Source organism: Sorex fumeus, unplaced genomic scaffold (assembly GCF_029834395.1).
Source record: "Sorex fumeus unplaced genomic scaffold, SorFum_2.1 ptg000035l, whole genome shotgun sequence".
In the NCBI taxonomy this organism is placed as follows: domain Eukaryota; kingdom Metazoa; phylum Chordata; class Mammalia; order Eulipotyphla; family Soricidae; genus Sorex; species Sorex fumeus.
This window is the reverse complement of record NW_026606092.1, coordinates 25,055,692-25,073,056: the sequence shown is the minus strand read 5'-3', so window position 1 is coordinate 25,073,056 and position 17,365 is coordinate 25,055,692. Positions and strand designations below refer to the sequence as shown.

At 33.3% G+C, this 17,365-nt stretch overlaps 1 protein-coding gene across 1 annotated transcript in view; it reads right to left on the bottom strand.

Moving 5' to 3' along the window:
* The window catches only part of LRP1B (LDL receptor related protein 1B), a 1,985,988-nt gene that overhangs the window by 786,310 nt on the left and 1,182,313 nt on the right, over positions 1 to 17,365 (bottom strand). Inside the window, exons 18-20 of the mRNA XM_056117551.1 lie at positions 14,283 to 14,399; positions 3,093 to 3,173; positions 948 to 1,115 (exon numbers count right to left, since the gene is read on the bottom strand). Of these exons, the coding sequence (XP_055973526.1) occupies positions 948 to 1,115; positions 3,093 to 3,173; positions 14,283 to 14,399 (366 nt within the window). The remainder of the gene's footprint in view (positions 1 to 947; positions 1,116 to 3,092; positions 3,174 to 14,282; positions 14,400 to 17,365) is intronic.

Genomic DNA, 17,365 nt, shown 5'->3' with positions numbered 1-17,365 from the left:
AATAAAAAACAAACCAAACCAAACAAAATTGCACTTAAATTACTTAGGTAGAAATAAAACTACTAAAATTTTATTGTTTTACAATAATATGGTAAAATGTTATGACACATTTATAATACCATTAATAAATTATTAATATTTCTTACAATTATCACATTTGCAAAAGAACCCATGTTGATGACTTGGTCTCCTATCTGAGGAGAAGAATGATTATGACTATGATTTTCTTCCTCTCTAGCTCAGTTAGAATATATAAGCATTCAATAGAAGATTGTTTCAAACTCTAAGGAAACACATTTGGTGTGGAAATAAAGGTAAAATTATTTCTTTCTTTCTAGTTTATTTCCCTTGGGATAATATTCTACTTTATGATTTAGGAGTCAGGATTAGGCATTCAGTCCTTTAATAATTATTAAAAGAATCGTCGATTTGCGGGCCCAGTAACGTCTCCATTGGAGACTTTGTTGTTACTGTGTCTGGCATATCGAATACTCTCGGTAGCTTGCCGGGCTCTCCGAGAGGGGCGGAGGAATCAAACTCGGGTCGGCCATGTTGGCCGCTTGTAAGGCTAACGCCCTACCCGCTGTGCTATCGCTCCAGCCCATTAAAAGAATAAAAAGCAAAAAAGCTACTGAAGGAAATTGACACATGAGGGAAAATAATTATTAAAAGGCAAAGTAGCTACTGAACATTAAGACCACAGAAAATACCAAATTATATGGAGATATGGATAAAATAAATTAAAACACAAATAGATTCATTCAATGCACATATTATTTTCATGAGAAGTTTATTTTTCAATAATACTAGTCTGAAATACCTCAAATAGCATATTATATAGTAGATAGTTTATAGATATTACTAGTTTTAAGTATTTATATTATATATGCTATTTCATATATTACATATATAATATATACTATTTCTAGTTTTACAAAATGACTAACCTTCTTTGGTGCAATTGATTTGGGTTTCATCACTGAAGTCTCCACAGTCATTGTCACCATCACAGGCCCAATGGCCTGGGATGCATCTGCCACTGGAACATCTGAACTGGTTTTCAAAGCAAGAGTGAACACAGCCAATCTCATCACTTCCATCCCCACAGTCGTCATCTGGAAAGGAGCATCAACATCAAGGTTATGAAAACATACAGGGAGAACCTTTTTTCTTATGAAATGGCTAATATTTATTCATGCTATACAATTTTCTTTGTTGACAAAGGAACCATAAGTCTTTGGTCGATATTGTTACTGAATATTAAGATTGTGACCTTCAATTCTATATTTTTCAGTGTGGTAGAATATAAACTAATTAACTAAAATAAATCTTGGCTTGGATTTTGAGGATGGATTTCAATTTCTCTAATAAATGACTAACATAAGAGTCTATGTAGCTTGAAATAATTTCAAAGAGAATGATGGTGACTGTAGGATTTTCAAGAGATGATAAATCTAAAGATGTAACTACTGGGGGAAATAACTATTTAAACCTAGAATCTCTATGGCCAGATTTTAGAATATTATTTAAAATTTAGTTCAATTTTCCAACATGAGTGCTTACTATATACCCTGTTGTCACTGAGTTCTAGTTGAATATAGATGATGTGCAAATAATGTCATTTTATTAAACTTTCTTCTGTTTTATAATTGAGAAAGTATAAATCCTGGCTGAAGTTAAAGTAAATAACATTATTGTAGGACCTGAATTTATTATATGTAAAACTGCTTAATGTCTCAATTTTCAACTATCTATTCAAAATTAGTGCTAAACTAAGTACTATTATTTTTACGTGTGTAGATATATACGCATGTGTCTCTCTATATATTCATGTATACATAGATATTATATTCCAGTAAAGCTAAAATTTACTCCAATAATAAATATAAAATGTACTATATGGTTATATCTAAATATATGATTATACATATCCATATGGTATGCACTATATGAATATATCTAGATATATATCCATCAGTACATAGACATCTATAGTATATATCCACATTGTTAACACATAGGCATATAAATACATACATACATATTAGTATATATACAATATGTACTAACCTTATGTATATTTATATATACATATGCTTATAGGTATATATGCCTTAGCATATATATATTGTCTACATATACCTATATACATATATACAAATGACCTTATGTATATTTATATATGGTATATAGACATATATGCATATGAACATATATCGCCAAATAGTATATATTTTATTTATAATTGGAGTAGATGATTTTTATTGGAAAATTGTCATATGGCACTGTTGCATGTTATTTCTATTATTTATTAATAGCTATTTCAGGAGAGCATTGAGAATAATGTGAATTGAAAACAGACATTTTAATTAATGGTTGAGGATACATGAATTTGCTAAAGAAGAATTTGCCTGTGTTCGGCAAAAATTATCTGTTAACAATCAAAACTTTAATTATATATTATAATCATATTTAAAAATCAACTTTTTAAAATAAAAATCAACTTTTGATATAAAACAAAATGAAAGAATAGAGAAAATCTGGATAATTTCTTATTAATTTTCAAATTACTCCACAATGGGATTATAAAAAATTTATTTTTACACAAAGAATTTAATATAAAATGCTTTGACAAATTAAATTGTTCAAGTAATTTTCTCAGTTGTCCCTTTCCTTTTTTGTTTGTAGAAAATTGTCTATGTAAGACTACATGTGAGGGCTGGAGCTATAGCACAGCAGGTAGGGCATTTGCCTTACACGTGGCTGGTCTGGGTTCGATTCCCAGCATCCCATATAGTATCCCGAGCATCACCAGGAGTAATTCCTGAGTGCATGAGCCAGGAGTAACCCCTCTGCATAGCCAGGTGTGACCCAAAAAGAAAAAAAAAAGACTACATGTGAAAACCCATCGTTATCAGAATCATGTAAGACAGGTATCGAGCTTCATTATTTTTAATGTTAATCCACAATGACATGCCAGTTACTCTTTAAATGTTGCTTTTCACAATCATTGTGTTTGGCTCTTACAAAATACCTCTGAAAGAGTTAAGGAATCACAATTATTTAAAACTCATTGAACATTTGGTACTTGCCAGAGTCACACTGCCACTTATTGCTAATGCATCTTCCACTTTTACATATAAATTGAGTCAATGGCTCACAAGTTGGAAATTCTGTGAAGATAAAAAAAAATCCAATGAAAAAACTGTAATTGACTATGTGAAACTTAATTTGTTCTCTGTTGTTATTATAATCATGATGTGTCTCTTTTCTCTTTGAGAGACACAAGAAACATGAAACAATATACTAATTTTTGAGGATCTGAAAGGCAGATGATCTTTGACTAAAAATATTCACTTCCCAATTTTTACTTCACAATGTTGTTAAAAGGATATTGAATTAGTAGAAACAGTGTTTTTCATTTTGAACTGGATACTTCTTTTTTCACTTCAGTACAACAGCCAATAAATGACATGAAATTTTCAATACGTTATTTATAAATTATACTTCATTTTAGTTAATTTCCCCAATTGTAAAGAAATATAGCTCCTCTGAGAATGTTTAAGGAAATTTAAGCTATAATGTTTGGTAAATTATTTATATGAAGTTATTTTCAACTCAGAATGTTTTCAACTTGTGACAGGTTTATTAGAGCACAACCACAGGGTAAGTTAAGGATTCTGTGCTTTTAAAACATTTTAAATAATTCCTTCCTAGTAAATTGAAAAGAGAATAATCTGATTAAGAGTTTTTTGTATTCATCATAATTCAAGAAAAATTAATGTATGTGAATTTCATGAACCAGGAAACTTAACCATCTCTCAGTGGAAAACTGTTAAATGGATATATATATATATATATATATATATATATATATATATATATACTCCCAAACTAAAAAGCAATGTGTATTACATTAAAAGACAAAAATCTTTTCCTGAAGAGTCAAAGCAGCAAAGTTAAATCTAACTTTGTCTCTGAGAGATGTTCATATCACAAGCTAAAAGGAAAAACAATAACAAAGCTAGCAACTCACAGAATAAGTTTAGTTGGCATCATATAGTTATTATATATTTATAAAGATTTTGAACATGTGAATGCTGAGATTTCAAAGTAAATAAGCCTTTGAAAATCAACAAATGCAAAGAATTAGCTTTTAAAGTAAAATATTTTCTAATTAAATTAAAAGACCTCCCTTCCTACATTTCAAATGACACAAAAAAAGGAAAAATGGAAGAGAAACTTATTGAGAGATAGAGAGATAACACAGGAGCAAGAGAGAGAAAAATAAACTAGATGAAAATATATTTGACAGTTTATAACAATGATATTCAAAGTAGAATATTGAAGTTTCCAGACAAAATTATTTCTTATATGGTAAGATTAATCTACCTCAAATTACTACAATTGGCTGTAATTTAACACCTTCGGATGATCCAAAACTAAAAAATTATTATAGCTCATGTTTTAGATATTTCAAAATAGAAAAAAGAAAAATACATTTATAAATTTATCAACATGAGAGAATAATCTGATAAAATGTGAATGATCATTGGTTTTGTAAAAAATAGTTTGTGGAACAGATTTTGAGAAAAACACTTATTTTCTGCTTTAAGATTTTGACTGTAAATTACGAGAAAACATCTGTAGTTTAGGACTTAGACAGGAATGGGGGCCAAAACAAAGACCATGCAACACGCAGCTGTAGAATGAAGGTTCTGAGTTTATACTGGCAATGTTCACTCTTAGATGGAACTTTGGAGTCAAGAAAGAAGGTATCGGACTCAAGCCCACACACCCATGTGCTTCACCACTTAATCTATCTTACCAGACAATATTTCGTTTGATTTTTAAGCTATCCTCGAGAACCACAGGACCTTCTCCTGGTTAAGAGACGCTGCTCTAAAGAAAACGTCTGTTACTTCTTTATCTCACTACATCACCATAGAGATATTTGGCAGCTGGTGGGGTGGGGAGAGCCCAGATAAATCCATCATAAGCTGGAGATGCTGAATTGAAATGCACTGTGTTCGGGGGCAGAGAGATAGAACTGTGGATAAAGCAATTGCCTTGCATTCAGCTGACCCAGGTTCCATCCCAGGCATTCTATATAGTCCCCCCCCACCCCCCGAGAAAAGTCAGGAGTGATTCCTGAGTGCAGAGCTGGGAGTGACCCCTGAGCATTACCAGGTGTGGCTCAAAAATAAAACAAAACAACAAGAAAAATGCACTATGTTCACCTCATCTTCAATGTGCTCAGAACACTTCCAGGAGCCATCAATGGGGCAAAAAATCATGGGCTGGAGAGATAGCACAGCAGTAGGGCATTTGCCTTGTACGCGGCCAGCCTGGCCGAGCCAGGTTCGATTCCTCCGCCCCTCTCGGAGAGCCTGGCATGCTACCAAGAGTATCTCGCCTGCACGGCAAAGCCTGGCAAAATACCTGTGATGTACTTGACATGCCAAACACAGTAACAACCAGTCTCACAATGGAGATGTTACTGGGCCCACTCGATAACTCGATGAACAATGGAAGGACAGTGTTACAGTGCTTTAACCTATCCAATTTAATTGATTCATACAGGAAAGATTATTTGAAGATTGACTTAGTTAACCTTCATAAAACTTATTTTTATCTACCCTCAATCATTTATTTAGCAGAAATGAGGGCTTCACAAATTGATCTGGTAGTATTTGTGTATGAAACTAGGAATACTGAGTATTGGTTTAGTACCTAGCCTTATGAAGCACACTGGTGATAGTAACCTCAGAAAATGAAGGATTTAAATGACATTACTATAACTCATAGTATTCTTTGTAATGTCTTACTATACTGCAATATTTAAATTAAACTCAATATTTAAGGACAAATCATAAGTAAGTATTTTGAACAGCAAAATATGTTACTGTTACTGTTACTGTGTCTGGCATGCAAAATATGAGTAAATGAATTTTAAGTCTAAAATACACATTCGGCAATGCTCAAAGTAAAAGTTTATTTACTTGTTTTTATCTTTAATTAAAATAGAAATTTTATCTTTTTAAATTAAGACTACATTAGTTTATAAGACAGTCAATGGTTTAGGGGGTGACAGTTTTATGTCCCCTCAATTAAATTTGAAATTTTGAATATTTATCCTAATTTTTTTTTAATTTTTATTAGTGAAACACCATGAGGTACAGTTGTAGACTTACAAAGTTTTGTGCTTGGGTTTCAGTTATATAATGATTGAGTACCCATCCCTCCACCAGTGCCCATTCCCCAACTCCGATGTTCCCAGCATCCCTCCCACCCTCCCCAACCCCCTCATCCCAACCCACCCCTGTGGCAGGGCATTCCCTTTTGTTCTCTCTCTCCTTTTGGGTGCTGTGGTTTGCAAAAGAGGCATTGAGTGGCTAACATGTTCGGTCTATAGTCTATTTTCAGCATGCATCTCTCATCTTGGGGGGGGGTACTCCCAACACCCTTTACTTGATGCTCCCCTCTCTATCTGAGCTGCCTTCTCTCTCAGCATGTGTGGCTGGCCTCCAAACCATGGAGTAAATCTCCTGGTACTTATCTTGGCTATTTTTGGGTGTTAGTCTCCCAATTTTTTACTTTATATTCCCCAGATGAATGCCATCCTTCTATGTCTGTCCCTCTGTTTCTGACTCATTTTGCTTAGCATGATACTTTCCATGTAGGACAACTTGTATGTAAATTTCATCACAACATCAGGCCAAAATCCATAAGATACATTGAAGACAAGGTAGGTAAAAACCCCCAGGATATTGAGGCTAATAGGATTTTCAAAGATGACACACCACTGACCAACCAAGTGGAAACAGATAAACAAATGGGACAATCTTAAATTAAGAAGCTTATGCGCCTTAAAATATACAATAACCAGAATACAAAGACAAACTGCATAATGGGAAAGAATATTTACCCAATATCCATCTGATAAAGGGTTATATCACGGAGATACAAAACATTGGTTGAACTCTACATGAGGAAAACATCTAACCCCATCAAAACATGGGGTGATGAAATGAACAGAAACTTTCCCAAAGAAGAAATCCGAATGGCTAAAAGGCACATGAGAAAATGCTCTACATCACTAATCATCAGGGAGATGCAGATCAAAATAACGAGATACCATCTCACACCACAGAGCCTGACCCATATCCAAAAGAACAAAAGCAACCAGTGTTAGCGTGGATGTTGTGAGAAAGGGATTTCCTTCACCGCTGTCAGGAATGCCGACTTGTTCAGCCCTTTTGGAAAACAGTATGGACAATTCTCAAAAAATTAGAAATTGAGCTCCCATTTGACCCAGCCATACCACAACTGAGAATATAGCCCAGAGAGGCAAAAAAGTACATTTGAAATGTCATCTGCATTTCTATGTTCATTGCTGCACTATTCACAAGAGCCAAAATCTGGAAAAAAAACTGAGTGCCCGAGAACAGATGACTGGTTAAAGAAATTTGGTACATCTACACAATGAAGTATTATGCAGCTATTAGAAAAGATGAAGTCATGAAATTTATCCTAATTCTTAAATGGCGAAGCAAACAGATATTTGAATATTATCTGTAAAAAGAAAATATACCAGAATGGCCAGCAATTATGAAAAGTTAATGTCTTACAAGTGAAAGCACTTTTCTTTTAAAAAACATAAAATTGGCAACCTGTACAAATAATAGGATAAGTGCACAAAATTTCATAATAAACACAGATCCAAGTGGAGTTTTCTCATGTATTCTTGATAAGCTATTCTGTACCATGTTTTGTTAACTTTTTTTCTGATTCTTGAAAAAAGAATTTTATGGTCTGGTCGCTCAAACCTGAGGACCATGCACCTACATGCATTAGGTCCTGAGTTCAATCCTAGGCAATGCATATACGCTTTCTCTCCCATCAAGCAATGCTGGGTACAGTCCTAGAGTACCACCCTCTCTAACTGCCAAGGAAAATGGCAATGCATCACTAGTTTTGAACAGTTAATGATGGTTTCAATCCACTGAAAAGCATCAACTCAAAGTATATTCATTTGGAGTACTACATTAGAATGAAAACTACATAAGTTCAATATTTCTTCATTGGAGCTGGAGTGATAGCACAGCAGGTAGGGTGTTTACCTTGCACGTGATGGACCCGGCCGACCCAGGTTCAATTCCTCAGCCTCTCTCGGAGAGCCAGGCAAGCTACTGAGAATATCTCGCTAGCACGGCAAAGCCTGGCAAGCTACCCATGACGTATTTGATATGGCAAACACAGTAACAAGTCTCACAATGGAGACATTACTGGCCCGCTTGAGCAAATTGATGAACAATGGGAGGCCAGTGCAGTGTATTGCTTTCTTCATTATGTTTCATCATGGAAAGTACAGGTTATTAAAATATTATAATAAATTGAAATTTTAAAGACATTAAATATATCAGAACCTAAATATAATTCAAACAAAGAAGTATGAAAAAGAAAATTTTGACTGTAAAGATAAAAGACTACATCATAAGCTAGTCGTATACAAACCAACAAACATTCTGACATATTGATATATAAGGGAAAGTAACAGAAAGAAATGTGAGAATGCCCAAAGCATAATTTAATCAATACTTCTAAAAGAGTTTCCTTTAGTTACTTGACAGGATAATAAAAAATTATGTTTATATTTCAAGATTAAAGGTGAATGTCAAAATGCTTTTCTCTTTTAAATAAAGTATCTAATGCTTAGAAAATGTAGAGCAAATACAAATCGGAGACTTTAAACAAAAATAATCTGTGAATGCTAAGGTTCAAATGAGCAGTTGAAGAATCTAACGGGTAGTGACATTTAATTTCATAATTATATATAAAATAACTCTATAAATTATTAGATGATACATTTTTTGTTTTAATTTATTTTATTTGAAGATCAAGGCATTAAACCCATATTATTACACATGTAAAGCAAGTGCTGTATGATAAACTACATAAACAGTCCATATTACACATTTTCAAATATGTCTTCTCTAATCCTGTGGAGGTAGTAACTAACCTCATTTTATTAGAAAATAATTAAAACAATAAAATTGCCGTTAAAAAGGTAATTACCTATAGTATTCAGCAGTTTCTTAAATTCAATGATATTTTATTGGTAGGAAAGTATTTTTTTTAATTCTAATATATATATGTATATATATGTATATCAAAAAAAACCCTCACAACTAGAATTATAATAGAATTCAAGTACATACAACTAATGATTTTCAGGGGAAAACTATCAATGAAACAATGGGAAAATCTTCTATGATTTTTCTCTGCTTAATAATGAAATCAAAACTATAAAATTTTGGCACATATGCTTCCCGAGTCCATGTGCTACTTGTGCCCAAGAGGCCAACCACATGTGGCATCTGAGCACATGTGGCTCATGGATCTTCCCTCTTGAGATGTACTTTCATGCTTTCATATCTAATGTTGGGATGTGTGTTTGGAGCATCTCTCTCTATCAGGGAAGCCCCTACTCCCTCTCCAGCCCCTTACTTTACTCTCTTCTACTTTCTTTCCCTCCACCCCTTCAAAACTCTCCAAATAAAATCTGTTTTACTTCCAAAAAAAGTATGGAATTTTACGAAAGATTTGCATAATAGTTCTACTGAAATATATATTTTCCAGAAATACATGGAGATTGTTATATTCAGAATTTCACAATATTCAATTACTTATCATCTCTGCTGATTTAGAAATCAGTCCTAAAAACAATATACGTTTTCTCCTTAAAAACAGAAAAAAACAAAATTCAATAAAATAAATGCTCAATTTCTCTACCTCTTAAATTAATTTTGATTTTAAAAAAGTTAACAGTAGTATATCAATATTTCTATTTGTTTCTAAATATTTGTTCCATTAATGTAGCACTATGAATCCTTATATTCAATAGGCTTAAATAGTATTCATAATATTTTTTCTTGAAATAACATAAGTGCTCTTTGACTTTCCATCTTTGTTGAATCCCAAATTATGGATACTAGAAAAGATATTCTAATTAACTCTGTAAGAGACAAATATTATGAAAAATTGTTCTTGTCTTTTGTCCTGTTACAATTACAGCAAAGAAAACTATCTTTTATTCAGTAGCTACTGAAACCTCATGGAATAGTTAAAATGGATTAATGGCCTGATAAAAAACCTTCTACTGTTTCAGGTACTATGTTCAATTTATGTTATAACTTTCACTAAAAATTTATCTCTATGTTATATGCAGGGCATTATGTAAATGACAATAATTTTTTTCTCTCAAAGGTAATCATGGTTGCTATGGTATTTACATTTATCCAGTTTGCAAAGCTTAAAATACTGATTCTCAGTTAGGTAGAATATATATGCAATTTATGAGCTTTTCATATCATCAATATATAAATTTTTCTATGGTTTTCATCTCTTGTACCTGAAAGTAATTATTTCTGAAGCAATTATTAAAATTTAAAATAAAATATAATTATAATGGGTTTGTTTGAGAATGATAATATGCAGCCTAAATAAATGAACTTGACCTTTATAATTAAGTACGTGGAAGTGTATAGAAATTTCAAAGTAAAATAACTGATAATATAAGAATGGTAGCTTTCTCCAGATTTAGAATATTGTTATATAATTTTGAAGGAAGCATAACACTTAGACTACATGTTAATATTTATTGTGTATGAGTTATAGTTTATGCATATCTATCCACCTCCTTTGCAACAGATCTGTAATTTTTATTGTGAACCCCAATTTTTAGAAGAAAGCATAATATTTTGCCTGAGATTACATTAAATAACCTGCAGATATAATAGAAAAATCTAATCGATTCCAAAATATCTTATTTTTTCTCTGTACCATATGAACAATACCAATAACTTTTGAAAGGTAATAGAAAAATATTGCAAAAATATTAAATTTTGATCATGTGGCTTGTATTTTTCACTTAAACTCTAGTTTTGATTTTTTACTGATTCTAGCATATAGAACTAAATGTAGATATGAAAATAATTTTAATTATGTATATTAAAGAACTTCGCTGGCCGTGAGTCTGTTCCAAGCTCCGGCTAAGGAGGCATCCGCTAGGACTCCTTCCGCGGGGGAGAGGGGATTCATAGCATCTCCTGCCCAGTCTGCCCTCGCCAGAGACCCATTCTCTGAGAACTCACCTCCCCAAGCTCGGGGAGGGACCTGTTAGGGCCGCTAATGGCCCTAGTCTCAGACCTTCCCAAGGGACATGGGATAGAGTGACTAGATGCACTCCGCGTGTAGCCCCAGCGGTAGTGTGTTTGCCTTGCACGCAGCCAACATGGCCGACCCGAGTTCGATTCCTCTGCCCCTCTCAGAGAGCCCGGCAAGCTACCGAGAGTATCTCGCCCTCACAGCAGAGCCTGGCAAGCTCCCCGTGACGTATTCGATATGCCAGACACAGTAACAACAAAGTCTCCAATGGAGACGTTACTGGGCCGCTCGAGCAAATCGATGATCAACGGGAGGGCCTTTACTTTACTTTTTATATGAAAGAACTATATCCTCTAAGAATATTGGTGCCTGCTCGAGCAAATTTATGAACAAGGGGAGGATAGTGCTACAGTGCAAACCTCTAAGAAAATATATAACATGTCTAGATAATAACATTGTTATGGCTCTTGAGAATTGATACTTACTTATATTAGACAAACTTCAAAGTATTTAGTCCGTAAGTCAATTTAGGTGAGATGAACTTTACTCACTCTAAATATTTAATTGAAAATTATATCCTTGATAGAGTTCTAGGCCCAAAAGATATATTCCTGAGTTTGGTGGTGAGAGAGGTAGAAAAGTGTAAGGAAGAAAGTAGGAGAGTACATGGGTTGGAGGGTTGTAATAAAAAGTGAAAGAAATTGAGCAGAAGCTTAAATTTTCAATTTTAACGTAGTTTGTCAAAGGGCTATATGCCTATAAAAGTAATAGGTATAGGTTTTAAAAACTGTACATAATTGAAACCTCCTCTACCATTCGTTTGGTAGTATAAGCAGTAGAAAATTCTCAGGTATAGTAGGTTGAATTAATCGTATGCACCAAAAAAATTATAAACTCAAATATCTATAAGAATAGAATTTTTTCTAAATTAGGGGATATAGAACATAATAACACATTTAAGGGTCTCCAGATTCTGGAGTGAGCTGTTCTAAGTTCAAGAGTTAGTGTCCTTTTAGAAGTAAAAAGAGAGAGATAATAAAGAGAAAGAGAGAGAAGTGATAGAGACAGCCGGAAAAGGCCACAGAATCATTGTAGGAGTTAGACTGACAGAAACAAGGTGTCCCACAAGGCAACAAAAGCTAGAAGCAGTCCACAGACAAGCATTACCTGCTAGAAGCTTCAGATTAGTCTTTACAGACCCCTCGATTTTGGAATTTTGACCACTAACAATGTGAGAGAACAACTCTGAGATGTTTCAAGCCAGATCATCTGTGACAACTTCTTCCAGCAGCCCTAAAAAAGTCTGAATTGTGGTGAATTACTGAAGTCACAGCATTTAAATCCCTCAGTCGCTCTTAGGCTAAGACATATATGAGATATTTCCCCCAAAATACTAATTCTAGAACTCTATTCAGTAACAACTGGATGAGAATCTTTATCAGTAACAAGCATCCCAGATGACTTATATCCTCACGCAAAAAGTTAGGAAAGTACTGAATAAGGCCAAGGAACTAAAGCTATTTTTAATAATTTCTACCTGTGGTTTTCAATACACCGCCCAGGGTTTCCTTAACCTCCCACTTTTCTGCAGAGTCTTATTAGTGATGAATGTACAAAACAAGAAATTGTAACTAAAGACAAATGTGAAAGTATGTCACAAACCTTAAGAATAACAAGCGGGCAACTTAACAGAAGCTTGGGGACCATAGAAAGAAAAATAATAAGAATGTTTAAATATAAATGTCTGGAACAAGACAAAATAAGAACAAGGCCATCTGGGCTATAAATCAGAAGGACATAGGCAGAAAAAAGAGCCTCTTGATTTCTATGGTTTCCATAATTTTAATAAACATTACTATCGCCAGATTGGAGAGTGAAGAACAAACAGATTTGAGAGAAAATTAAAGCTCTAATTTGAATTTTAAAAAGATGAAAACTAAAGCACTTAATTGTTAAAGATGAATATATCTTCATCTTGATACAAGTTTTTAAACAAATAATAGAAGGTGAATATTGTCATAAAAGTAGAATAAATGAAATATGGGAAAAATAAAACTGGATAAAGGTAAATAATCTTGTTCCTGTCCTAAAATAAGTGAAAACTCAGAAAAAATGTTTAAGTAAAGTTTGTTTTTATCTTTAAAAATAATTCTAGCTGAAGTTGTTAAAGTAATTTTCTAGTATTTATAGGTAATTCCTCATTAATAACTCAAAATTACTTTATTTTAAAAATAAGGCAAATTATTTTCCAATAAATCAGAACTATTGTAAGATAGGGTTGGATTTTTGAAGTAGATATTAAAGACATAATATATATGCTTAACACATGAAATTTGTGAAAATGTTTTCCTGTAGTTATTATTATCAGATTTATATTATTATCAAATCTATATCCACACCTGAGATAAAGTACAAAAATTAGAAAAAAACACTCCAAATCTGTACTGTTTCACTATTTGTTATTTAAATGAAATATTATAATACTGACAGTGAAGATTATTAGGTAATTACAGCAACTCATGTAACAATAAATTTATAATGTTTAAAAATAACAAAGAGCATTAGAAATTGCCTTGGAAATTTGCCATAACAAAAATAAAAAATCTAATCATCATTATTTGGTCTTCAAAATCCTGAGTCTAAAGAAATTAAAGAAATAGTTTATCAGTGCCATAATGCCAACCTATATTGTCTATAGCTACAATAATTTAACATATACATGCCAACAAGAAATATGACTTCCCCATTTACACCAAATGTCACTCAATGAACCATTCCACTCGAAAATTGTAATGATTATAGACAAAAGAGTAATGATCTGTTGTCATTAATTTAAGACTGTCAGGTTGGTTTTATAATAGCCAATTTTTACTAAAAACTATGTTGTTTGGTTCATTTACTTTAACCAAGAAGATTATTGCTGCTTCACAGTGGGATATATTTTGAGCAGAAAGAACATGAAAGTACGTACTCAGGTCCAAAGGTTTTAATAAAAAGTAAGAGATATTCTTCCTCTCCAACTTGTATTTATGAATAAAAAGGTAATTTAATGGAGATTGTAGTGTTAAAATTTCTTTCTCTCTACACGAACAGCATGCTTCATTCACACTTACCACAGGATGTCATTTCATCTGTCTGGTCACCACAGTCGTCTTCCCTGTCACACAGCCACGCTTTAGGAATGCAACGCCCATTTCCACAAGAAAACTGGTCCACCTGGCATGTTCTGGCTATGTTCATCAATTAATGCACAAGAAAAAAATTAGTAGTCTTTTGAACATCATTTAATATAAAATAAGTCAGACAATGTATTTTAGCATATATGATCTGGTGCTGCTTTTATTAGACAAAATGTGTAACCAATGCATTTCTGTTTTTCACATCGTCAGCCTACTTCTCTTTACTAATGTTCACATATTCAAACTTGCAGCTACACTGACAAGGGACAAGATGTTCAGTAACCCTGATATACTTGTCTTAAATAAAACTACAAATTCATATTTTAAAATTTCTCTAGGAGAGGGGCTGGAGCTATAGCATAGTGGCTAGGGCATTTGTCTTGCACACGGCCTACCTCAGTTCGATTTCCAGGGACCTATATGGTCCTCTGAGCATAACCAGGAGTAATTCCTTACTGCAAAGCCAGGAGTAACCCCTTTGCATTGCCGGGTGTGATCAAAAAAGAAAAAATAATTCTCTAGATAATATGTTATGAAGATAGATTTGATTCAACATTTACTTAATGAAAAAGTTTTGAGAGCATTTAACAGTAAAGCACGAATATATTTGCTGTAATTTGGAGGAAGAATTTGAAAGGTTACTTAGGGTACTTGGTTGCTAATCACATGGTCTCAAAATTGATCTAACATTTTCATGTATCTATTTATATATCTTTAACTGACCGAATATATGGAAATATGTAAAATATGTTTTTGAAAACGTACTTTTTAGTCCTTGACAGATTATTTTACTTTTTTGAACGAAATATCTATTGCTTTTTCTTTGGGCTTTTAAGACTTCCAAAGAACATAACGTGTAAAATCTTGCTTTCTATCTCAAACCAGTGGTTTAAAATTATTCAGTAAAGGGATTATGTTTTATAACAAGTTTGATTACCTATTTCTATTACTATAAGGTCAACTTTTGAAAGCATGCAATTTTGCTAGCTTTTCCATTTCCAACTTCAGATTTCCTATTTCTTCATCTAATACTGAAGTGGAAAGCTATTTCTAACATATTTTAAAGGTTCTTTGACTTTAATATTTTATCTCTTTAAGTTAAAAGGGCTGGAATGATAGCACAGTGGTAGGGTGTTTGCCTTGCGCGCGATCAGCTCAGCAGAGCCGGATTCGATTCCTCCGCCCTTCTCAGAGAGCCGGGCAAGCTACTGAGAGTATCTCGCCTGTAGGGCAAAGCCTGGCAAGCTACCTGTGACGTATTCGATATGCCAAATACAGTAACAATAGGTCTCACGATGGAGACGTTACTGGGCCCGCTTGAGCAAATAGATGAACAATGGGAAGACAATGTTTGTTTTTTGTTTTGTAAGTTAAAAAATGTGTCTTTATGAGGGGCTGGAGCAATAACACAGCAGGTAGGGCGTTTGCCTTGCACGCGGCCGACCCAGGTTCGATTCCCAGCATCCCATATGGTCCCCTGAGCACCACCAGGAGTGATTCCTGAGTGCAAAGCCAGGAGTAACCGCTGAGCATCACTGGGTTTGACCCAAAAAGCAAAAAAAAAAAAAAAATGTCTTTATGAATTAAAAAAAAATCCACCTTTTCTTATAATTTAACTAGAACTGGAGAATGGCTAGGAAGGGGAACTAATGAGGATCAATTAGAATCTGACTTTCCACAACCTCCTTTCCTTCCTTCTAAACACTTTTCATTTCTTCTCTCTGAATTTCTTTCATACAGCTCTTTGTCCTTCATTCCCCACTTACATAATTACTTTAGACTTTTCTGTTCTCAAGTTTTAAAGAAAGACACATATTCTCATATTTTTCAATTATAGTTGATCCATGAAAATATTAAAAAATGCCAGTACACTGTTATTCTATTTTCTTATGTCATCTTACTTTCTTCTAGTTACTTAGGAATAACTCTAGAAAATGTTCTTAGATTGTTTTTTAATCATCAGGAAAGCTACTTGCTTAGAGAGGAGAATGCGAAAGAACTTCTAAAAAATCTATCTTAAATTGTGATGGTATGGTACTATTTGTGTCACTTTTTTTTTTATTACCTCAGAAATTTGAAGAGCTGTTATGACCTATTACTCCAAAGAGTACTTACAGGGATAGTATTCCCTGAAAAAATATGAATGCATAGTCTTTTCTAATCATGGACAAAATGATCTATTAGCTTACCAGAGAATTTTAACTTATTTCACATATGAAAGATGTCATATTTCATAAAGCTACTAGAACACTGCCTTCATAACAGAATCAGGTTGACTAAATTATCACTTCCTAATCAGTGAATTTATATCGTGAAGCACAACCTTTACTTTTCCAGTTCTGGTCTCTATCAGATCTAAATTAGTTTGGAAGTGAGGTTAGCAGAGCAGCCCTAGAGGATTCTAATTGTGTAGCAATGGCTGCTCTAATGAAGAGGAAATTTACACCTCTTCAATGGATTTGTTTATCTAGCAGTGAATAAGAAATGCATGGACACAATGTGAAATTTATCTGCCCATTGCTAAGTATGCTTTTCCTTTACCATGTACTAGTAAGACATCTCATAACATATGAAAACAATAAGGAAAAAAGGAACACTGAAACATCAAACATTATTCCTCAAATTTTAATATGCTGAATTTAATCACACATTCGATTAAAAAAAAACTAATGCTGTATGAAAATGTATTATTTAATTTATCTTACAAAAAGAACTGCTTTTTAATACATTTTAATACAGTTGATACATTGATGTGAATTTCTATGCTTTGTATCAATTTAGTTCAAAATGTGAAATTTGAAGAACAGCAAGTATTTTACAATCTACCTAGAGTTCTCTGTGGTAAAAAATTAAGTTTTGAAGTTATCTAGGCTTCTGCCCAAGTTCACAACCAGTAAGAGGGGGAACAGTTTAAAATGAAACTTAAAGAATTATTTGGTCTCTAGATTTCACCTATAGGCAGAAGAAAAAAATTTATTTTCAGGGGGAATGACTGCCAAGTTACTTAGTGTCAATTA